This window comes from Brachypodium distachyon, chromosome 2 (genome assembly GCF_000005505.3).
Source record: "Brachypodium distachyon strain Bd21 chromosome 2, Brachypodium_distachyon_v3.0, whole genome shotgun sequence".
NCBI classification, from domain to species: Eukaryota; Viridiplantae; Streptophyta; class Magnoliopsida; order Poales; family Poaceae; genus Brachypodium; species Brachypodium distachyon.
The window spans coordinates 14,254,204-14,279,267 of record NC_016132.3 but is presented as its reverse complement, the minus strand read 5'-3'; the positions used below and the strand labels follow the sequence as shown (position 1 = coordinate 14,279,267).

At 41.4% G+C, this 25,064-nt stretch overlaps 1 protein-coding gene and 1 pseudogene across 1 annotated transcript; one reads left to right on the top strand and one right to left on the bottom strand.

Moving 5' to 3' along the window:
* Positions 1 to 556: 556 nt before the first annotated feature.
* On the bottom strand, positions 557 to 6,820 carry LOC100840615 (annotated as a pseudogene).
* A 3,257-nt stretch (positions 6,821 to 10,077) lies between these two features.
* LOC100840306 (mitotic spindle checkpoint protein MAD1) lies at positions 10,078 to 24,596 on the top strand. Its single transcript, XM_010232711.3, has 18 exons — positions 10,078 to 10,444; positions 10,754 to 10,853; positions 11,217 to 11,377; positions 11,518 to 11,715; positions 11,795 to 11,887; positions 12,031 to 12,153; positions 12,570 to 12,805; positions 13,155 to 13,326; positions 13,538 to 13,633; positions 13,731 to 13,934; positions 14,884 to 15,046; positions 15,390 to 15,477; positions 15,563 to 15,632; positions 16,598 to 16,726; positions 16,804 to 16,842; positions 17,310 to 17,446; positions 17,531 to 17,601; positions 24,274 to 24,596. The coding sequence occupies exons 1-16, from the start codon at positions 10,232 to 10,234 to the stop codon at positions 17,397 to 17,399; spliced, it is 2,175 nt and encodes a 724-aa protein (XP_010231013.1). The 5' UTR covers positions 10,078 to 10,231; the 3' UTR covers positions 17,400 to 17,446; positions 17,531 to 17,601; positions 24,274 to 24,596.
* The last annotated feature ends 468 nt before the right edge of the window (positions 24,597 to 25,064 follow it).

Below are 25,064 nucleotides of genomic sequence, written 5' to 3'. Positions count from 1 at the left end.
GCGCCGAGTTAAGGCGATCGCCAAGACGAATTTGTCCGAGCACTGGGTCTGGGGCATGATCCCGTTCAGCCGGAAGCACCGTCCGCCCCCGGTAAGTTTTTATTTGCGTATGTTTTCCGTTTTTATTCGACATGATGGTTATGCCGGCTTCCATCCGACGACGACTTATCTCGGCGCAACCTTATACCTTTGTGCAGAGATTTACCCTTCAGCGCAACGAGGACAGGAATTCTCCGGACAAGCGCTTTGGTGGGACATCTATATACTCCAGAGTTAGTACATCCGTGAGGCTCTTCATACTCAGGATTTTGGTGGGACGGCCAACCAAATTCAAAAAGATTAGCTATGTCTCAGTGGAACCCAAATGAGTTTTGCTTGGAAGAATTAGGGGGAAACCCAAATGTTCCTCAGGTACCATTTGAAGAGGAGCCAATGTGCTAAAGTAACATGCGGATCCAAAATAGATATACTGGGCTGTTAGTGAAATACCTTGCCCCGGTTGCACACACTCGAGTGTGACAAACAAACATATTGATCGATCGTGTCACGTGGGGAATTGTATAACATTTAACTATGCCCTTGGATAGGGTCCATCTGAGCTACTACTAAGTATGAAACAGCTGATGGATCTTTCTCTCATCTTTGTTTCCAAAATCCGAAAACAGTTATAGTCACGCAAATGGGCGCATTGCCCTATTAGTAAAAATAGAATCTTATTTATTTTTAGACTTTCAAGACTTTGACATGGTAGTTCTTCAAGGCTTATTGTGTTGGGAGCCTGTCGTCAAATACTCTCTCCTTAGCCTTGTCAGCCTGCAAATAGACACAATATTAGTTATACATATATTCCAGTTCACAAGTGACATCAAGTAAGCTAATTTTGGAAATGAGAATACAGATAATGACATGAATCACTCTTTTAACAAAAAAAAAAGTTGTTTGAAAAAATCAAACACGTTGATACGAACTTGGATACACGTGCGACCTCGCACAACATGCCAAAGATCTTTTTTAGTTATCATTATCCCACGGTTATAGTGCTGAGGGTTTAGGTCGAGGAAGCATCAGTTATACTAGCAATAAACCATTCAGCAGCAGGGAGGAGAAGCATCAGCCATACCAGATGAATAAGAAACGGAGAAAGAACTTACCATCTTGTCCCATTTTGTAGTAGCAGTTATCACAGATAGGAGAGTGACCTGTGTGGCTCCTCCAGCTATCATGCCAATCCAAAATCCCAATCCTCTTAGTTGCATTGCGAAACCAAAAAAGAGCGCAACGGGGATCCCGACAAGATAGAACGCACCCAGGTTAACATATGCCCCTAAATGCTGCCATCCACCGCCCCGAGCAACACCTGACACAGTGGAAGTATTATATATATGTATATATATATATATACCACAAATATGCAATATTAATAAATATTAGATACGTTAATATTCAAATTATTTCGGCTAATATTAGGTTATATGGTAAATTAAATATTTAAATATTATGATTATCTTTTTGCAGGATCTTTTAAGGCCGGTGAGGCCAACAGAACTACCGACGGTTTTCGCAGTGATATAATAATCCTACTCAGTACTCACCGTATTTATTACTATATTGCTTCAGGAGTAGCTAAGTTTATTTTCCTAAGCGTCTTTTAGTCAAGTTTATATGGGTGATTTCTTATCGTCTTCCCAGGCAGTTCCACCCGAAAGGAACACTTCTCTACGGTTACAAGGTTCTCATTTCAACGCCATACACACGGTTTAACAGAGAACTACACGCAGAAATTTCTCCTATAGGATTCCTAGTATAAGCACCCACCCATATAAACATGCTAAAAAGACCGAGGAAAAAACTAAACTACTTCATTTCACAATATAGCTTACATACGGTTTTCCCTTTCGGAAACCCCCGAAGGGTTCACACAAAGATAAAGAAATTATCTTACTACCTTCCCAGTTTTATGTTACAAATGTCTTGATTACACAGGCTTTATTACAGTGGGAAGTGGTACTACTACTGCTAGAGAGCAGATGGTTTTCTGGCTAACTGCCCTGAACTACTTGCTGCTCTGAAGGCTTATGTTGTGCTCGATGGTTGTGTGTCCTTTAATGCTGCAAAGAGCCTCCTTATATAGGCACCATGGCTAGCTCAAATAGTGCTCCCATGCATTATTTACCTCACCTTTCTCCATGTCTATGATGCACCTCCTTTATAGGCCCCAGGCTTCTTTTATAGCCTTTGGATGCATGCATGCATAGTGATAAGGGGTCTTTTGGCTGCCACTTCTCTTTGGTTGCATACGAACGTGGCTTCCTTCATCTTGGGAGTAGTCTTGCGCTTTAATGATAGTGTCTTCGACACACTGCAGCCTTATTATCTGCTTCCTTGGCTATTCTTCGTCTGCACACCATAAATCATAGGATCCCATGCATTTTTGATCTTGTATGCTGATGATGGGTCTTATATGCCTAATACATGCTAATGATGGCTCTTAAGATTTAATATTTTTCATTATTTTTAATTATTATTTATTTATTTTTATTTCAGTTTTGAATCATATTCAAATCAAATTATATTCTATCAACTATTCGGGTATAGGTGTCCTCCCCGCCCGAATAATTGATAGTACACACACACACACACACACACACATATATATATATATATATATATATATATATATGTATTACACTAGAACTACAAACAACAGTATAAGAGTCCGAATGATAAATAAATCGAGCAGTTAAGCACGCAATCTCAATTGTGTCAGCAATTAGAAGAGTCCATGACAAGCACACAATTTTAACCGAGTAATTCATCTAATTTAATTGATGATGCTACTGAAAATATTTAATGCCAAAGACATGGGTACCTGAAAGGACTGCCTGGAGGCTGTCTGTAATGAATGAAATGGAGAGTAGGGGTACCATTCTGGTGACATAATTTATGACCTCCTCCTCGTTGCTGAATGCAATTCCAATGAAGTGGCGCAGTGCTGGAAGAGTTATGCTCACCAAGACTGCTCAACAAGCCACAATAGACAATGCAACACCTACCACCAAGCGGGCACCATTTGGGTTGCCAGCACCTAGTTCATTCGAGACATGGACACTGGGAACATGGATTAAACATAGTTAGCTTGTTAAATTCGGTAGAAACAGGTATAACCGAGGATAATAACAAATGCTCTCTACCTTGCAGCTGTTCCGATACCGTAAGGAAGATTTTGCAACAGTACCCCTGTAGATATGCTGTTGAAAGGGACATTAATTACTTTGTTTAACGCCATAGCACAGCATGCAAGGATATCATATTAGAATTTCTACTAATGCATACCATATAGAAAGCGCAGAAGTCTCAAGTGCTGGATTTGGTAGGATTCCAGAAAGCAGAACAAGCAGCTCCATGGACCACCACTCAAGGCTGTGATCAAGGAAAGTTAGATTAATATCTAGAGGGGCGAAGATACAAAATTTGAAGCTTAACTGAGTTAAGATCTCACAAAAAGAAGAAGAACTGAGGTTAAGATTGCTATCAGAATAACACGAGGTTTTCATAACCTAAAGTAATATATGCCCAGTGGTTTGCAAGTGAACAATCTGTACTATATTCATACCAAATGGCTAAAATAACTACCATCGTATTAAATATGTTTTAACTCGTTGGTGAGACAGTTCTAGCACACAGCATAGTTCTTGCTAAACTTGATCAGAATCTAAGCAAGAGGATAGCATCATGTTACCAGTACTGTTTAAGATGTCGTGTGTACCTAATAACAAAAGGTTGCCAATTTCTTGCAGGTTATCCTACTACATACACACTGGACCCCTATGTGGTCTTTACTTCAGCATGTGGAGGCACAAGAGTCTTTAAGGTATCCGGGTGCACCACTTGGAGATGGTAGCACAGGTTATGTTAGACCGATTTGGATAGCTAGCGGTCAAGCAATAAGATTAGTGTGACAAAAGTGTAACATGTAAATATTTGAACTCCGGGCATAACCCATCGTCTCCGTGGCCCCCTTTGGTTTTAGAAGACGCTGACATCATCTTGTTTTTGGAAGATAGCTCTTTCTAATCAAGAAACCTAGTGGATCGAGGTGGGTGTTACGATAAGAAAAAACCAAACTAGTAGGTATGAATAAACGTAAGTAGAAATACATACAAACAGACATGTTTTACGGAGATCTTATGATGTGGTTTTGTGGAAATTAGCAAAATGGTTTTGTGGAAATTAATAATTCTCCATGAGAAAATTTGGACTCTAATCGACATAAATTATTTAGTCTGTCTTAAAGATAACATTAGTGTTATAAGAGTATATAATTAGGAACGGTGTGTAGTGGAGACCATGTCAATGTCCACGGGGACAAGTAAACACAATTAAGAGTGCACAAGCATATATGGGTATTGCTGCATAGGATGATATTTAGGTGGCGAAAATACAGCAACATTAAATAAAATGTAAAAACAATTTACTTACCAAATCATAAGAGCGGATGGTACAGCCAAACGCATGAAACTACCAATCCCTTTAAAAGCTTCCCACGAGAGTGGAGCACGCGTTTTCTCACAAGAAGGTGAGAACTTAATGTAAAGACCAAGAACAGTCACTTCAACCCAATCGCATACGCTCACGGATAAAGCAGCTCCAGCATTACCCATCCCAACTTTATAAACCATATGAACCAGCACAAAGGAATAAATACAGAGAGTGTAATCAAGGAGCTAAGAACCATTGGAAATATTAGACTTTGACACTGCAGAAACTTTGAAAAGCATTGAGCAACACTGAAGGCAAATAAACCAGGGATAAGCCATAGAGCATATTTCCCAGCCTCATTTGCTATTTGTGGTTCCTGGCCTATGAGAGGAAGTACTCCCGGAATGAAAACCCATAGAATGGCTATGGGCACACTCGCAAAAAGTACAATGATGGACCTGTAAGTGTATAAAGATAGCTTATGATACTGCTCTGCTCCATAGGCCTGCCCACATATAGTTTCCAGTCCAGTTGCCAGTCCTATCTAAAGAAAAAACTCCATCGATCAGTAATGAATACATATACATATTGTTTAGGAATAAATGGAAGTTCAAATAGGATAAAGTGCAGAGATAGTGCTGAATGAATGGCAAGAAAAACAATGATGTATTGTGATGGGTCATGATGGTAATATATATAAAGCGCAACCCAGACCTGACCTTGACGATCGATGCGGCTCAAGGCCATTTTTAGAGGCCACGGGTAGACCCATTTCAAGAAAATATGGTGGCCAATCACTGGCCAATTTTAAGAAAATGTTGACATCTACAATATAAAACTAATATTATTAGAATTATAATGAAATATATTCAAATATCGTATGTATTTGATATTATAAATGTCAATATTTATTTGTATATACTTAGTCAAATTTTAAAAAGCTGACTTTGACTAAACCTAGAATGCATGATAATTTGGGATGGAGGGAGTAGTAACAAAAAATGCTACCTAAGGGTGCATACAAAATTAGCACCAGATTTATTGGCTTTCCAAGATAAAGCAGGGACTATTTGATTTGGAGGAAACCCAAAGGATCAGAATTCCCGTCGAATTGGTCACTAGGTATCGTTTCATTCGTAGGGATGAGGCAAATGAAAATTTCCTTTGGATGCCATTTCAAAGGAAAAAACCGTACGAAATTTAACATCCACGTTGACCTCATTATTTGATTGGTATGTGTAGGATCGAGGCAAAGACAGTGTACGTATATTAGTGTTGAAACATCATTAGTTGGATTCGTATGTTTTTACAGTTTCAGCAAATCAAACAACTCATATCACATTTCTCCTGTACTTTTCAATTCTTCACTTTACACGTGTACAATGTACGTATATTTCTAATGTATTCTTCAGTTCCCCACCACTTGTTATATTCTAATAACGCGAAAGAGCCTGGCAAGGCCATGTTCTTACAACACATAGGAAAGTGACCAAGACACAGCTCCACCACAGATAGCCTGCTACGAGGATGCCATTTTGAGGTGCACCACCACATGGATCCAAGCTTGGCGGACCAGTGTCGATACGAGGGTAGATCATCGCCATCTCTAGTCTTCATCTAGCCATCCGAATGTGGCTACAGGTTGCCGCTCTTGCCGAAGAACCCCCGAAGGAGGGAGGACCATTGCAGGAGAACAAGGAGGTCCGAGACCTTAGGCTGCTGCCCTAGCAAGCACCTTCTCTCACCCTACCCCGGAGCAGTGCAATACGTACGCTGGCGCATCCGAGGAGCGGGGCGGGGTTTCCTATGCTAATTTTAAATCATGCACATCAGATTGAGGAAGAACATCTCTCTCTCTCTCTCTAGAAAACATTATCGATCTCCCGTTGATGAGCTAGCGCATCCCGACTCTCGCATATTATATGCAAAAGGAAGAAAAAAAAAGCACATATATAGATCGGGACGATCGAGATCTCACGAGGATGCTGAAGCCGGAGACAGCGGTGAGGGAGTTGGCCATGGCGGCACCAGCGAGCGCGACCTCGCCTAGGTGCCCCACCATCATGGTCGAGATGAGCTGCATCGTGAGCTGCAGCAGCCCCACCGCGATCATTGGGGCCGCCAGCGCCACCAGCCGGCCGGACTCCTCCACCGCCTCCCTCCACCACCGCCGCCGCTTCTCATCGTGACTACTGTCCTTCCCTCTCGCGGGCAGCAGTGGCGCCTCGGCAGAGGAGTACATGGAGAGCGGCCTCCGGACGGGGTCGATCGCGGGCAAAATGATTTGGTCAACTCAACACCAAGGCCCGGGGCTCGTCTGTGGAAATGGTACTGTATGAAAATGTACTCCGTAGGAGAGCTAGCTAGCCACCAAGGGCCGGGTTGGGATGCTCCATATTTGTCGTCGTCTCCCGTGCTTAGCGGACTCTGTTAAGCACTTGTTTACAAATGTCAAAACAAAAACTTCACAACATGAAACTCATGTGAAACGGGAAGAACAAGCTATATACACCTCCAAGGGAATTTCAAACAGTCGCCCGCGTGTGACGAATTTGACAAAATTTGTCCAAAAAAGCTCCAAAAGAGAACACACAATAGAACCCTAAAAAGGCAACCAAACTGGGAACTAGTCGCCGAAATGGAATCAAAACGTTGACACGCATCTTTTTATGTACTCCAACTTATTTTGAACCGGGCTACTGTGTGTTATGACTTATGTAGATCGGAAGGGATTAAATTAACCACACGATACACTCAAAGCTCACGTACGTGTTTGCACCCATGAAACCACAAGAATTTAGGATCGGAGAGAGTAACAATTTTTTTATTTGCTAATTTGTTTTGTTTCATTTTTTCTTTTTTTAGGCAATAATTGCATGAACATTTCCCCCCTTGAATACAAGAACATTAATTTCAAACTGCATTTCGTATCACCATACTTGGACAGAATCATCCCATCCTCAAAGCTTGACTCACACCCAAGTCCGGCTCGAGATTTGAGATTGGAGCCCCATCATTAAAATATAGCATTGTATTTAAAATATATAGGTATAATTGTTAATTTTATCTATAAATGCTTAAATTTGTATTTTCAAATGCTCAAAACTTGCTTCTTCGTGTCTCAGGCTTTGCATTTTAGAGCCAGTCTTCACAGAGAAAAATGCACCGCTGGTCTAGTGGTGAAGCCGAATATCGTGGATGATGTGCATGCACATTGTCGCTATGGATACTACGGATACAACCACTGCTACTTCCTTGAGACTTTACTACAATCTGCAACAACTATTTCGTCTAGATCCTCTATTTTGACAATACTTATGTAAATCATAACAATATGTCGTGTCACTCTCAAAGAAAAAACAATACGCCGTGTCATCTTCCATTTCCCTCCCGAACAAAAGAACACCTTCGAATTACAAGCCGAGTGTTAATCTGCTAAGGCCATTCTTGGACTTCAACTTGTGAAACCGATTCGGGTATGGCCCTTAACCCCAAAACCGAAAAGAAACCAAGTAGCATAGACATGGCCCAGGTGGCCGGCCGGCCCAGCCCATTTCCAAACCCTTTTGTTTTTTCTATCGTACCCCCTACTACTCGGGTAATGCCTCCATTTTTATCAAAGAACTAGCCGAAATGCCCGTGCGTTGCACCGGAATAACATAATGATACGCTTGAACCGATGCATCAAAACTTTCTCGTTGGTCTTTGACGACCACCTAATATTTCTTTTAAAAAGATTTATTTTTCTGAAAATTTTGTCTCTATACTACTCTTTCAAAAGACAACAATACATTTCCTTCTGAAAATTATATAGCATTAACCAATCAAAACAATATTAGGACTGAATAAGTCCACTCCTTTTAGTTCTATCCACTATCTCACTTCACCCATGTAAAAAAAGTTAAAAGCGGCAAAAGATTTACATATGCGTGCGGAGCGTACCTAAAGAACTTTTTTTTTCTGGTTTCGATCGCAGTGGCATGGCCACACGCGACAAACATGGCTAATGGAACCGAGGTGTGTCGATCAATTGATCAGACATAAATTGCTTCATTCTTCCACGACAACTTAACTGCCCACTTCTGCAGACTGTAGTTCTCGTTTAGATGTGCCGCAGCTTTGAGGCAATGATCGGGCGAGGTTTCCTTGCTCCACTTGGGGACATTGCCTCGCACAAAATACAAACACCTTTTATTTTCACAAAGTCCAGTGATGTTGTGAATTTTACCTCAGACGAAGACCTGATTGAATGTGCTTTCCCATCCCGCTGATGGACATTGCAACTTACAAGACTTGCCGCCCTATAACAAAAACTGAACAAAAAGCGCTGACAGATTTAAGCAATTTCCCTAAGCAGCAGCTTGCCTGGCGCTTAGGATGACAGCTGAAAGATGGAATGAGCAACGGCGGGGTGTCAATCGAAGCATCTCCAGCAATCAATCATGGAGCCAGGATGACCAGTTGCAGAAGTAAGATATATGAGATGTCATCTCGGTTCATTTAGTCAGGTGCCAAACGACCCTACACTTTTTACTTGCAGAGTTGAATTTTTGACAAACCAAGATACATGAGATGTCATCTCGTTTCTTTAGTCATGTTTTCGAGTTGGGGAAGAATGCAAACATAAATCCAACTAAGAGAACAATCAGTAGCACAAAGGAGCTAGAACGCTGGCACTGGTGCCCTGTGTTCTCCTTGAATCATTAGCCTATTGAGAGTGACTGTCTTTAAGGACGCATCTTGCAGGTGCACACGCCGAAGTTGTAGGTACCATATAAAAATGATTGCCGTGTGGTTAGTTCCTACAGCTAGGTGTGTGCTGCGCTGTGTCCAGTGTCCACCCCACAAAACAGAATAATCTCACACCTCCATGCTAGCATCATTGCATGAAAGAACCAAGACAGTTACTTCTTGATGCTAAACTGGTCATCACCAGTCTAAAATCTAAATGGATGAAATAATAGTGCAACCTGATTCAGAAGACAATAATGAATTTGACAAGCTGGAAGCATATAAATTTTTGCATTTACCTGACTGCTAGCAAGAAGGCCGCCTAGGAGAAATGCAGGGAGCTTCCTCAATTGATCCACCACCAAGGAGCAGCGCCTTGCGCCTCCAGCACGAAATCCCTAGCTTCCTCGTCGACGCTTCCTCGGGCCTTTGTACCGCGCGCCGGGAGGGGGCAGTGGCAGCGGTGCCCCTCCATCTACGGGCGAGAACGGTGGTGCGCAACCAGGGGGTAGCGGCGGTGGCTGCATCCCTCATCTGCAGGAGAGTACGGCAGTGGCTGGGTGATCGGACCGGCGGTGGCTGGAGGAAGAAACGGTCGCGCGTGCGGCCGGCGGTGGGTGAGCGGTGTGCTGATCCCAGCAACCAGCGGCGGTTGTAGGAAGAGAGGGCCCTGCGCCATGCGCGTGCGACGTGGATTGTTTATTTCGGATTTTTTTCCGTTCGCGTGAGAGGTTTTTTCCGTTCGGGATAATCTGAGGCGTTGATGTAGATTGAATCCAACGGTCCAGAGCGAGTGAACGGCGAGCAGTAGGTACTACGGTAGCAGAGAGAAAAAAGGGTGGTGCCTCCGTTTGCCTGCTTTCCCCACACATTGCCGCAATTTCAAATCAAACACATCGTCCTCAAAACCCCCCGCATAGCCCACCGCTCTCTCCCCCCGAATCGACGCGACCTCGCGAATCCCTCGCCGCCACAACCCTAGGAAGCTTCTAGAACCCCGGGGACACCCGCGGCCGCCGAGATGATTCTCCGGACTCCACAGCAGCGGAAGCGGCGCGCCGACTCCGATGCCGACGCCGACCTAGCCGCCGCCGCCGCCGCCACCTCCGGCCGGAGCCCCGTCTCCGACCGCCGCCTCGTGCTCTACGACCGCCCCACCGACCTCGTCGCCGCCGCCGCCGCCTCTGGGGCCCCCTCCGATGACATGGTCTGCACGTACCACTGCCGTCAGATGGTGAGACCCGACCCCCGCTTCTTCCCTATCTCAAACCATTTACGGTCTAGCCGCTCTTTGTTTGGGTGTGATGCTATGCAGTTTCTGTTATTTCAAGGTCATTAGGTCGATAGTGATGCCGAATTTGTTACGGTTAAGTCAGGGTTAGTCACACATCCAGGCAATTGTATATAGTGATCTGTTGATTGGATTTGAAGGATCTGCAGAGCAGTCAACTACACGTAGTAGAAATGGAGAATCCTTGCTTTTTCTGGATTAGTTATATGCTGACACATTGAAGTTTCCTCCGCGTGTGCATTTTTCTGACAGGTGAAATCGGAGTTCATGGTGGCGCTGCATACCGCGGACAACCAAGTTCATGAGTATCGAGTATTACTTGATACCCTGGAGAAACAGTTATCCAAGAGTGGTACCACTTTTTGTTTACTTGGGATTTTATTTCTGAGTTGTTTTCATGAATACGGTTCATTTAGCTTTTAAGTAATTCTAATTTATATGGTTTGCCGAAGCATGGAATAAGCACTTGGGATATGCATGAATGTGGTTGCCAGATAGAATACAAGTATCCTCCAAGTTATATCGTAGTAGTATGTCAACATTTTGTTGGGAGTAGGAACTACAAGCTAGGACGAACATGTACTCATGGAGTGCTGGTTCAGCTTTCTGTTCTAAGTAACCTGGGGTTAGAATTTAGATTAGCATTATTCGTTTACGAGCCATTGGATGTACATACTTACAAATAGATAAATTAACTTGTTTTTTATTACCTCAGAGGATGAAAGGGCTGCGTACCAGGATAAATTGAACTATGTTGAACAAGAACTAGCAGCAACAAAAGGGCGAGAGAGTGCATTGCAAGAACGGCTATTGAAGGATCTGGGCGACTATCAGGAGCGATACCGTGATCAAGTCAAGAAAATAGGGGAACTTGAGGTATACAATTTTTCCCATTTGGCACGTGGATGAAATCTCATCGTCGTGGTGACAACCTGATCACAAAGCCTAATTTTTGTGTGGTTTCTCATACTGTCTATGAATTGACACGACTAATCGCAGGTTTGCTGGTGTTGCAGGTTCAACTCAATAAAGAGATTGATTCTCGAATTAATGCTGAATCATCATCAGCATCTGCAAAGGAGTCGGTCAAAGAGTTGGAACGGACTTTACAGAGGTTATCAGAAAATTCAGACAGGGAAAAGAAAGCCCTTAAGAAGGAACTTTCTTATATGCAAGACGACTCAAAACTATCTTTTTCAAAACTAAATGCTGAGGTTTGTATTATTAAACTCCTGTGAGCATTTATCTTTCAAACCCATGTTGGCTTATCCATGTGAATATGCTTTGGGATAGCTTGAAAGAACGAGGCTCAGGGCGCAAAACTCTGAGAATGAAGCAAAGATGTTAAATGAGCAGTTGGAGGACTTGAGAAAGCAACTAGATGAGGTAAGCTTATTGATTCACATGATTATTATGCCGATCAATATATCCCACTGCTGCGAGAGTTCTCTTCAGATGCTCTAACTCGTTCTTTTGCTTTCTTTTTGGTACAAAAGCTACACTGATTAACATCTTATTACCGTGCCCAGTCTCTCCGTGGAAAGAATGAAATGGAGCACAGGCTATTGGATTCTAGTGCTTTGTCTGCTCAGCGTAATCCAACAGACGATCAGAAGTTAATAAGACTTTTGCAAGAGGAACTCCGAAATTATGTGAGGATTTAGCAGTTAGTTTCTCCTTGATGATTGATAGCTGATGTTATGTGAATGTTGTATTAGTATGTTGTTTCATGTACTGCTTGATATGGAAAGCAAATTTGTGACTGTCAGAAAACTTTGCAACCTATCAGCACTTTGTGGCTCTCTGAGCTGCCATAAAAGTAGGAAGCTCAAGCTATGTAGGAAGTTCCATTGTTAGCACACGTCTGGTTGGCTTGATGACTTCTTTTATTGGTGACTGCATACCACTTGATGCATTTTGTTAGTGCATGGTGTATAAACATCATGTTTCCCCCTCAATCCTAGACATACCTGAGTGTTTTGTTTATATCTGTTGGTATACAGGTTGTCAGTAATAACCTGTGGTACAATTTTCCTAAAGTTGTTGACCTGTATGATTTCTTGTCTAGGAAAGTGAAGTGCATGAAGCTAGAAGATTAAAATCTTCCCGCACAAATGTTGAGCTACTAAATGAAAAACTGTTGGAGGAGCAGGGGCGAAGGGAACGAGCCGAAACAGAACTATCTAAGCTGCAAGAAATCGAAGCTAAAGCACATAAGTTGGAGCTTGAATTAGCATCATGTACATCACTACTCAGCAACATACCTGACGTGTCTTCTTACAGCAACATTGCAGATTTGCAACGGTATGTGTACACCATCACTTTACCAAAATATAATTCTGCTACTCCCTCCGTCCAACAAAGGATGTCTCAACTTTGACCAAATTTGAATGCATATATACACTAAGTAATGTCTAGATACATCCAAATTTTGACAAACTTGAGACATCTTTTGTTGGACGGAGGGAGTATAATTTATCATGTTAAACACTATTCAGAGTACTATCTTCTCCTATGGTCATAAACAACAATCACACTTCAATATGTTTTTTGCCTGAAACTTGTGAGCAAGGATGATATTGTTGACAGGCGCATCTAATTCTGCAGTGCATTTTCCATATAAGATTTATACTGTTCTTTGAACTATCAACAGACAAGCATTGGCAGACTTAAACAAACTTGGTGAAGTAACATCACGTTTGAAAGAATTGGAGGTTACATTGGAATTTACCGAGATCAGCAAGCAACGTGCAGAAGGTGAAGCTACCCATGCCAAAGAGAGAGCTGAAAATGCTACTAGGGAGGTCAAGCGAGTTGAACTTCTGGTATTGTCTTGCTGTCCCCTATTACACTTAGAATTAAATTGTGACCTATTTCTAGTATTTTCGTCTGTGCAATGCGTACCATAAATATACCTCTAGTCCCACACTCTCATGGCATTTATGCTGCATAAGTTAATATTAAGAGATTTGTGCAGTGATGAATCTTCTCTGGATGCACAAATTCATGCAGCTTTACTTTCCCCTTTGTGAACAGCTTACTGCAGTCAGTGAAGAAAGAGATAGATTAAGAAAGGACCATGCTATGTCGACTAGCCAAAAACCTATAGGTGGAGATGACACATCATCCAAGGTTAGGTTTCATATTCCTAACATTGTCGGATTTGCTGTGCTGTGATTATAACTTCTCTTAAAGTTAATGTAAAATGCCTTTCTGGAGAACAATCCAGAATATGGAGTCAGGTCTATTGCAAATGGAAAAGGCAGTAAGAGAACTAGAGAGCACTGTACACGAGCAGAGAGAACTAATTAGTCAACAACATGCTGAGCTCAATCTGCTGAATGAAAAATTGAGCATTGAAGCAAGAAAAGCAAAATCTTTGGAGCGAGAAGGAGATCAACTGCGCTCTCAGGTGGCATTACTTGAGTCAAAGGTACGTACTAAAATCAATTTTTAATCGGTATCTTGGTATAGTCAACCCAGTTTTTTAGAGCAGTTTATTAAAAAAAAAAGGCAGCATGTACATAACCACTATTATCCTAAACTATGCTTCTTTGCATCTTTCTCTCATATATTTCAGAAACGTCTTATACCTAAATTAAATTATCCTGGGTAAGTTATGAAAATGTTTGCAGTTATCATATTGGTGTAGATTTAGTGACATCACCGGTAGAGTATCTGAGGTTTCTTCCATTTAGTAGAGTGAGTGTTTTGTCTAGCTTCTCTCTTGAGCAGGCCTGAGTTACTGTAGTGAGTACTGACTTTGGGAACTTAATCACTCTGCTGCTTGTAATCGAAAGCACGAGTTAAGAATTGTTATGTTCCTTTGAGCTTCAGTGAAGCAGTCGTGGATTGTTTTATGCTGAGTACCTGTTGTATTCATATGTGTTACTCCCTCCATTTCACAAAGGTTGGCGTATTTTGTTTCGTTAAGACAAGGCTTTGACCAATAATTACACTATTAATATGTAACCTATATGATACAAAATCATGATTATTAGAAAGAACTTTTAAAGACGAATCTATTGATATAAATTTCAGTTGGGAACTACCCGGGGAGGAGTTAGGAGCAGGAACAAGGAGAAGCGAGAACCACTTAAATGTATGTAAAAACACATATTAATAGAGTTATTATTGGTCAAAGCGTTGTCTTAACGAAACAAAATATGCCAACCTTTGTGAAAGGGAGAGGGAGTATCATTTAGTATAGTGCTGTCACTGAAGCTGAAGTTTTAAGTAGACATATCATTTTTTTTCCTGCAACAATAGAGCTAGTTGGGAGTGCAATTATGACTAAGTACACTGCAGACTGCACTTATTTAACTTGCAGTTCTTTGCTCTGTGGTCCATGCTTTCTTGAAAGTTCTTGTCACGCTTGACAGCTGGGTCATGGAGATTACTCTGCCTCAAGCACAAAAGTACTTCGTATGGTAAACACTCTTGCCGTGGAGAGTGAAGCAAAGCAGATGATAGAGGCACTGCAAGCTGAGCTAAAGAAAACAAAAGAGAGGCTGCAGGCAGTTGAAGAACTAAAAGGACAAGCTGGTAGCTAACTTTATGAATTATTTGTATCATTCATGATCTCCACATATATTGTTCGAATGTTTGTTTCTCATTTGTTTACCATTTTTTTCAGTTCAAAATTTTGTGTAAGAATTATTATCTAATGGGTGCACTCAAATTAGTTTCAACTAAATTTGCTCATTCTATGATTTCTGATAGCTTGTTTTTCTTTGGCCTAGTTGCATTTCTAACGAGAATAAACATCAGCATTTTCTGCCAGATGACTCATCTGTTAATATCGTGTGCTTAGTATATTCAAGCTCTGAGTCCTTCTCTGTTTTTTCTTTGAATGCATACATAACTGGAATAATTATTTTACCTGCAGATGCTGGAACTGTAGTAGATGCAAATATCGCTGAGAAGCTAGCACAACTTAAAAGTCAAATTGCGACACTAGAGAAACGTGAAGAAAGGTACGCTAGTTTATTAATTTATGTTTGTTAGAAGCTTCTGTATATACTGTTGTTCTTGATGACCTATATACCTGCTTTGAAAAAGATACAAGGCAGTTTTTTCAGAGAGGATTTCAGTCTTCCGAAAGGCTTGCTGCTCGCTCTTCGGTTATCAGGTAATTGTAGCATGTAGTATCAAACTTGATGATGGGGGTTTACTCTCAGTCTATCATCCTTACCCATGACATTTTTTTGGCCGTGGCCCATGCAGAACTTTATTTGGGCAGCTTGGCCATCTTACTGTTCAAGCTACTTACAGTAGCAATAGTTTTACATGCACCATTCCTAAATCAAGTCAGCTGTTCTCCTGTCATGAACTTCTGTTGATAGACTAGCAACTTTTTGAGAAAGCTACTATCCTGCTTTGGGAATTATTAATCTTAAAAAAGTCTTGTGGTTATAAGTAATAAGGAAAAATGTATTATAGAAAAATATAAGTAATAAGGAAAATGTATTCTAGAAAATATGCAAAAGTCCTGTTTACATTCCTCGATTATCTTCAGAGTCAACTTTCAACCCTAACTTCAGGTATCACATGCCAGATAGACCGCTTCCAGATCCTCTCATCTCTTGCATGATGGGGAGGATCAGCATTCAGTACTGAGTTATGTCCTTGAGTAGCCATACATCTTATTCATATCAATATGAGTTGGTCAAAAATAGTTTCAGTAACAACCTAAATTCCACAAAACTTCACATGGATTGGGAGTAACTTCTGCAACGTCTTAGTGTCAGTTTAGGCGGTGTTCAATCGACCTGAGCCTGGTTTGGCTTTGACTGCGGTAAGGAGAGAGTTGGAGAAGAAAGATGATGTATTGGTGAAGAAGTGGTTTGATGAACAACGTGGAGCTGGATACAATGGTGGATTCTTGTTGGTATCAAAATGGGAGAGGGGAAGGTGGCTGATGGATGTGTTAAATAGTTTCCTTTCCTGAATTATCAAGCAATGTAATCTCACATGCCAACTAGGATGCCATGCCATTCTCATTATTTCTGTCTTCAACATTTCATCCAATTTTCCCTTATTACTTGGTTCTAACTATGCTCAGCTGTTTAAACATCATTTTTTTTTGGTTTACAGATAGTGATGAATGACCAACAGCAGCCCAATGGGATCCATGTGACACGTTTTATTCTGCAATCAGTATATGCCCAAAGTGATGATGAAAAACTTGAGTTTGTCTACGAATCAGGAAGCACCAATATTGTGGTAGGTTTATTAAATTGCTGAAATGTTCTTTTATATAATTTAACGGGACATTTATTTCTTGTTACTAAAAAATGCAGGCAAATGGCTACACGTCCCAGCAAGAGATTGCACAGCAGGTATTTGGCTTATCTATTGCATTGGAATATTTTTCTCTGCCAAAATATTGTACAAATAACCTATAGCGTTGTTCTAGGTGATAAGAGTGAGTAAGAGGCTTCTTTGTTTATGTCCTCCTAGGTTATTAGAGTGAGTAATTTTATATACATTGGTCTGCAATAAAGTAATCTAGGCGATTAGGTAGAGTAAAACTGGAACACATTGCATTTCAGTAAAGCAATGTCTTGGGTTGCTGACCGAAGGAACAAATCTCGTTGTGTTTGGAACACATTGCATTTCAGTAAAGTAAATGCTTGGACTCTAAAAATACAAATCTCATTGTGTTTGGAGTACTTGGTCTAGGTACTCGATGCAGTCGTACGATTATGGTTGAAATACAAGTAAAGCTAAGTCTGGAACCGTTTTTAGTTTGGAATTGAACCAGAGCTGGATTTACTTCCTATGATGACCGAACCATACTTTTCAGGTTGAGGTTTTCATAAAAAAGATGAATTCCATCCCGGCCTTCACTGCTAACCTGACAATGGAATCCTTCAACAAGAGAAGCATATGCTGAAGACAAGAATTGAGCGAGGAACAACATAGTGATGTAACTGTTCGCAGGTATGATGCTTTATCCATGGATGAAAACAGTATTCCCTCGCAGACACTCGAGACTTATCATGTTTTATCTTTGCGTTCTTGCAGCATCTCCATCAAATTGTAATGTTGTAGCAGAACAGATCCGTATTCAGGCGGGCACCCCAGAACCTACCTAGGTTTGTCCCATTTTCTATGTTTGTCATATTGCAGTTGGTATGTTAAACAAACGATTCATTCTAATTCCAGCAGCTGAAGGGCACTACAATTTGTAATTTAAGTTTGAGTGGTCTAGTGTTGCTGACGGTGTATGCTATTATCGGACATACATACATGGAACAAAAGGAGATGAATAGTCGCATAGTAAGTAGTTTTACTTGATCTAACACCAACTAGGGAGATCTAATTTTGAGATGACGCTAAGGCATTCAACTGATTCCTGCGGGTTATGTTTCCGCACATTATTCAAGCCATGTAAAAATATCTAATATTTCTTACTCCCAAAATTTCATATACCACTTTAACAACACTTTTTTTAGATGAAGCTCAAGGCATTCAATTCGATCCCACGTGTCATATTTCTGCACATTATTCACACCCTTTACTGGGTATGACTGCAGATACGAAAAGTAAGCAATATAAGGTAGGTGGTAAAAAGTTAGCAACTATCCACTACAACGTAACCTGATGCTGATTCTGATTTAAAGAAACACATATGAATACTCACAATGACATACAACCTCTGCAAGCAAGGGAAGCACTTCAGGAAGTCAACAACCAAATCAAAGTTAGGACCAACAGAGTGAAGAAACAAAATCTTCATGGCGTGCATTTTGGTTGTCAAGCTGACAGCAACCTTTCCCTAGAGAACAAAGATACACAAGTGTAAATAAAAATAATAGCCTCTATATAGGAATATCAAATGCGCGATTGACCATGTTGCTACCTTACAAAAATGTGGTTCCGAGGTGGAGAGTGGACATGCTATTAGATATTAAACCCAATATTTGCAGTTTAGGTCCCTGAATTACCCGAACGGTCGTAGGACCAACTAAGGGATGAAACGACATTATTCTCTCAAGGCAAGGTGCATTCTCGAAGACAAGCTCTTGAGAAGAGTTCGATGAAGCATTGAAGGTGATGCTCCTGATAGTTGGGCAGCTAATGCATAAGCGACCAAAGGTTACATAATGCAGTGAAAGGTTATCTAAAGTTGTGCATTCAGAGAGCATGTTGGGAAGACAGTCCTCGGAGATGACGATTCATCGCACAAGATGAGTTGCTTAAGGTGCGGAAAATTTGGAGACGGCGACACAACCAAGTTGGGGAATTGACAGGCCTGAGTTTGACCGTGCAGAGTGTGGGTGCGAAGCGGAGCACGGCCGAAGGCAGTGCGTAGTGTGCCACCCGAGCGTTGGTGGCCTCAATCTCCTGGAGGTTATCGAGAGATTGGGAGTGAAGCCAGTTGTGAATCTCTCCCAAGCGTCTGGCGAGCTGGAGAGCGAAGCAGCGAGCGTGGCCTTGATGGTCAAATAGGATCTTGGAGACAACGACGGTGATGTGGGCAAGGTGATGGTCAAGCACGAGGTTGAGAGGTGTGGAGTGTCAGAGGGGAAGCCAATAGGCCCAATAGTGGGAGAGTACCTATGTGCGCGTGCCGTCCTTAATGGGGAGGAGAGAAGTGAGGAATTCGAACCACTTTTCGTGCGTGGTTGACTGAGTGACTCAGTGAATAGAAAACCTATTCTCTTTGTGTATTGAACAACACATACACAAAATGAATCCTACACATACACGGTGAATAGAGAGGTCTTGCTCGCCTCGTGAGCTGCTTGAGTCGACTGATTTGGTCGGCTCACGCGAATTGCCGTTTCGGCCTCTTTTCCGGTCGTGGCTAGCTAGGCCCCTCCACCAACACCCGCAAAAAAGGCTTTGGGCCCGTTGGCAGCTTGGGGGTTGGCCCTGACTCCTGAACCAATCACACCCTTGAGCTCCCAGCTTGCGATGGATCAGTTCCAGCTTGTGGCTAAGCGATGGCCCAACGTCGTCGCGGATCAATCGAGTCTTCTTGGCAGATCAAGCCCTCAGAGCACGTGCTTCGAAGCCACGCAAAAAGTAATAATAGGTCGGGCAGTCCATAGATGTTTGCCTGCTACTACCTAACATGGCAGTGACAGCAACCCACCAAAAGGATCGTGTTTTCAAAAAAAGATCAAAAAAGAGTCTTTGAAACAACAAAGCGGAAACCCTCGAATCCCGAGCGCCAGCCACATACGTGCCGCCCAATCGCCCCATGAGGTGACTGCCAGAAGCGACGACAGCTTGCAGAGTATGGATGGCGATCACATCAGCGGCCTTCCTGACGACGTGTTGGGCGAAATCATCTCCCTCCCCACCAATGACGGCGCCTGCACGCAACTTCTGTCGCAATGGTGGCGTCCCTTCATTGTGACACATTCGTCGTCGATTTCGACGAAGGCCGCACCGCTGCCGCGGTCTCCAGGATCCTCTCCATGGCAATGTCTAAAAATTTGGTAATGTCTATATATGGTATCTGGATCCGTTGGTAAGATCGGTAAAAAACCTCCTAAAATAAGAATGTGGTGATGTGAAATGTCTCGATGTGTTGGGTTTGAGGCTAAGCTTACGTATCCAAAAGTTTGTCAAGACAAAATAACTAGAGTTGACAAAGAGGCATTGACATGCCATAAAAATTAATAACTAACCAAACCAAGATCAAATTTTTTATAGGGCCAAAAAATCGGCGTAGTACATTTTGGCAATAATCCAAACAAACATCCCCAACTCCATTCCTTAATTCCCAACTACACCAACTCAAGTTAAGCCACCACACCGCCAAAACCGTACGACACGCCGGGCGCCTCATGGAGGCGGCGGAGGGCAATAGCTATGCACGCTTTAAAGAGGGGCATATCTATTCTAGCCTAAGTCCGAGAAGTACCTCTGGGGAGTGATAGGGCCCTAACCATCCATGTCGTTGGTACCATCGTATCCCTCATCGTCACCAAGCAAGGAGCGCACATGTTGATCCCCTCGTCGTTGGCTTCCCTTTAGCGCTCTGCGCCTCTCAACATCGAGGTTCATCATTACCTCACCATTTCTGATCACAACCTCATAACTGCCGTGTTCTCCAACATCCTCTGCGACCATCATGGCCCCACTCGCTGCTTCTCGCTTTACCTCACCTTCCTTCCTCGGTGCTTGGCAGAGATTGACAGTTGACTTTACTCCCAGTTCGTCGCTAACCTTCAAGCCATCTAGGTCACCAACACTGTGGTGGCGCACTGCCCACTACCATCGTTCCAAGCTCCACTTCGCGCCCACGCTCCGCGTGGTAGACCGTTGTCAATTCCCCAACTTAGTTGGGTGGCTGTCTCCAAATTTTTCACACTTTCTTTGAGGACTCTCTCCACAACATGCTCACCGAACGCACAGCTTTAGGTAAGCTTTCGCTGCATGACGTAATCTTCGGTCACCTCTGCATTAGCTCCCCAACTCTTAGGAGCATCACCGACAATGCTCCATCAAAAATTCATCAATAGTTGGTCATCGTCACATCGATAATGCCCATTGAGACATTAATATCACTTCATGCCTACGGTGGTCCTTCTATCGTCCAGATAAACCAGGCACCTAAACTGCAGATATTTGGGTTTCGTATCAGATAGCATATCGACACTCCACCTTAGAACAACATTTTTTTAGGTAGTAGCATGGTTAACTCTGCATTTCACATTTCTATATAAAGACGATTGTTCTTATTTACACTTTTTTATTTTAGTTCCCTAGGGATTGCTTGCTGTTAGCTTGACAACAAAAATGCACACTATGAAGTTTCTTGTTCTTGACTCTGTTGGCTGTAACTTTGATGTGATTGTTGACTTCCTCGAGTGCTTTCCTTGTTTGATGAGGTTGTATGTCATTGGGCGTATTCATCTTTGTTGCTTTAAATATCAAAAACAGCATCAGGTTACAGTGTAGTGAATAGTTGCTTACTTTTACCATTTTCTTTATATGTAGAATAATTAGCTTCATTTTCATGTGTATAGTAATTTAGATTCAATCTTACTCTGCAAGAGAAACATAAATGTTTGGAATTATGTTTAGATATGTTAAACATAAATGTGTATATTTAGATATGTTAAATACGATGCGGAATTATGTTTGGCAAATTAGTTTGGACACACTAGCACACAAGACGTAAGTAATAAACAATTAGGTTTCTTCCAACTTAAAGGACTGGTATATTTAGATAGTGGTAGGATCATCCACCTGGCCTCTACAAAGACTGGTATATAAACTGAAAACACGGTTCTATTTATTATATTACATGTTCTCATGCCAAGATAAATTTAAGAAAGTATAGGTGGCGATCTAGCACGACGAATGATAGACTCATGGGCCAAGGACTATTAAAAGTCAAGAAACAAACTCCAGAAAATAAATTTCTTTTCTGGGTAACTGAAAGGATCCTTAACAGGAGAAACATCTAAATGGGAAAATAAAACAGGACTATAAATGGAGCCAAAATAATGGCATTAGAAGTTCTTTAGCTACATGAAAAATCGCCAGATTGAAAACAAACATGATGCATTATTTATAGCTCTTTTTACTTCTAACGGAGGATAAACATTATGGCAGTAATGTATACCTACTTCGTAATAATCACAAATATGCATAATTGCAGCACAGTAAACTCTACTATATGAGAAGGAACACACTTTTGCCTGTGGAGTTGTTAGAGGGAATTAGTTTTAGATAAATAGCTTAAGCCATATGAGATACCACCAAACTCAAACATGCATCTTCCTTGTTTCCCCAGCCTTCATAGCCTACACAATAGCCCTTAAGTGCCAGACCTACAATTGTTGGATTGTTACCCAACCATTAATCATGGAGAGAATTCCATATTTGCCAGCCAAAATTTGCCTATATGTCAAAATGCCATTTGAAATTTCTGGTTTCCAAATCTAACACTCAAATTTTGCATAGTGTACAAATTAACCGCTACGGTCAGTTGACCGTTAGTCAACGGTCAAATTGCTGATGAGAAGACAGTTTCTCCCATAAACACTGTGTTGATTTTCTCCATGCAACATACTCATTTCAGAGAACTTTTCATTCCAACATTTTGACAAGAGAGTAACACACAAGTTTGGAATAAGTTTCATCAAGAAAGTAATAAATAAATATAATTTTAGACACAAAAAACTAAAAATCTCAGCAATACTTAAGTTTATTTAGCTAAACTGATTACACCAATAAAATATAATTTCATTAAAAAATCGGCTACACCTATGAAATCTATATAGCAGCTACAAAATTGGCAAGAAAAAGAACTATGCTTCAAGAAGTATACCCTGCTCGAAGTCGCAAAGGACCATTCGTTGACGTTGGGGATGCCTTTGGCCAAGGGGTATATTGATCAATATGCAAAAACTAATACTCCCTCCGTCCAACATAAGATGTCTCACGTTTGTCAAAATTTGGATGTATCTAGACTTGTGCATTCAAATTTAGTCAAAGTTGAGACATCCTTTGTTGGACGGAGGGAGTAATATTTTAGGTCTTGTATATGGTCAACTGACAGTAAACTAATTGTAGTGGTTAATTTGTACGCGATGCGAAAATTGAATGGTATATTTGGAAACTGGAAATTTCGAGTGCCATTTGGACATCTAGGTAAATTTTGGATTGTAAATATGGAATTCTCTCTTAATCATGCACATTGGGCAGAAACAATGTACGGAGGGAAAAAAGGCTCCATATAACACATAACATCTAAACAACAGGACTACTCCAGAACAGAGCTAGAGAACTACTCAAGATCACAAAACGCCGCTCTAAAGAAACAAAGGGATCCCAAGATATCTTCCATCTTTAAATTGAGTCACTAACTTCACAAAATCGAACCAGTTAGTGAGATACTAAAGCTTCTATTTCTCATTTCTGGGCTGGAGTAATGAATGTTAAGGATCTGTTCTATATGTTTTGTCACAAGGAAATAGGTGATGATAAAAAGACTTGTTTTGGGGAAGATCCTTGGCTTGGGGACACTTCCTTTCAATTTCGTTTTGCTAGATTATATAATCTCAATAGTAGGTACTCCCTCCGTCCCATATTAAGTGACGAAATATTACATGTATCTAGACGCTTTTTGGGTATAGATACATCCATATTTGAGCAAATTTGAGTCACTTAATATGGGACGGAGGGAGTATTATATTGCTGTTTCTGTGGTTATGAATGAAGGTTGGGGTTGTTTTAAATTTGCGAGGCACTTATCTGGTGATTTTGTATTGCTGTTTCTAGTAATTTTGTAGAAATGGTCCAATTATGTGATCAGATTGTGTTGACCAATACACCTGACAAATGTCATTGGATATTAGATAAGAAAGGTTGGTTTGCAGTTAAATCTCTATAATTTTCGTATCTCTCAACAGGTAGTCTTTCCCTTTGAGAACTTTTGGAAATTAAAGATGCGTCTGAAAATTAAAGTTTTTATGTGGCTTATTGTTAGGAATAATATGCTTACTAGAGACAATCTTTTGCGGCTAAGGAATGTGTTTATTTGTGGCCCTGAAGAAATTATTGATCATATCTTCCTTCAATGTTCCATGGCTAAGTTTGTTTTTAGGGTTATCTGTTGTACTTTTGGTTTTAGCAAAATACCTACTTCCATGTGGCAGATGTGTGATTGGATATATATTTGAATGCTGGTCAATTTGGAAGGCAACAAACTTAGCTTGCTTTCAAAGTAAATTCTCTTCAGATCCCACTAATTATTTTTCTCTGTGTGCCGTTGGATTGTATACTGGGTCTGTATGCAGAAATCTGATGACAATGAGAAAATGGAAACTGGGGTTAAGATGATGCAGCTGGTGATGAAGGAGATCATGTGAAGGCATGGCTGGAGAGTGAACAATCTGCTGGAATGTGGACCAGTTTAAGTTTGCTGTAGAAGTTTGTTTCAATTTCTGAGATTCTGATGTGTTCTGTTCATGTCCCAGCCTGCTTTTCGCTGGTAGCTGATGGTTTTGGGTGCTGTATGCCTTTATATTTGAGACTTTAGAACTTCCAAGCGTACTTTGTAGTGTGGTTTCTTTATATAAAATCGGGAGCACTGGAACTGGATGCCCCTTGATCCAAAAAAGTTCAGGCATCGCAGATCTGAACCTACATGGAAGTTTTGAGTTCAAAAACTCACGATTAGTGCATATGGTAAAAAGTTAGTAATAACTATTCACTACGCCATAACCACATGCTGATTTTGACATTTAACTAAAGCAACCAATTTGAACATTCACAACTTCTCCAGGCAAGAAAAACACTTGAGTAGTCAACAACCATACCCATGTTTGGGCTAGTAGGGTCAAGATGCATAATTTTCATGGTGTCCCTGGCGGTGAGGATATCACTGTCAGCTTTTCGACGCCGCTTTAAGGTGACTGCAGCTTCAAGGCAAGGTTATGGAGCTATATATGCAACCTCCAGGGTGAATTTTCTGTGCTTGCTGGAGGCATCGACAGAGGTGATCGCTGGGAGGGTGCGGAGGGCAATGGAGCCAGCTTGAACTGCTATAGATAAGCGAGGCACCGCGTGCCGGTGCACCCCGACGACA

What these genes read in the sequence shown, in the direction of transcription:
- LOC100840306 (XM_010232711.3), top strand. Translation starts at nt 10,232, where the DNA reads ATGATTCTCCGGACTCCACAGCAGCGGAAGCGGCGCGCCGACTCCGAT. An exon ending in TGGCATTACTTGAGTCAAAG is followed by an intron (nt 13,935 to 14,883) that starts GTACGTACTAAA and finishes CACGCTTGACAG; the next exon opens with CTGGGTCATGGAGATTACTC. An exon ending in CAGGAAGCACCAATATTGTG is followed by an intron (nt 16,727 to 16,803) that starts GTAGGTTTATTA and finishes TAAAAAATGCAG; the next exon opens with GCAAATGGCTACACGTCCCA.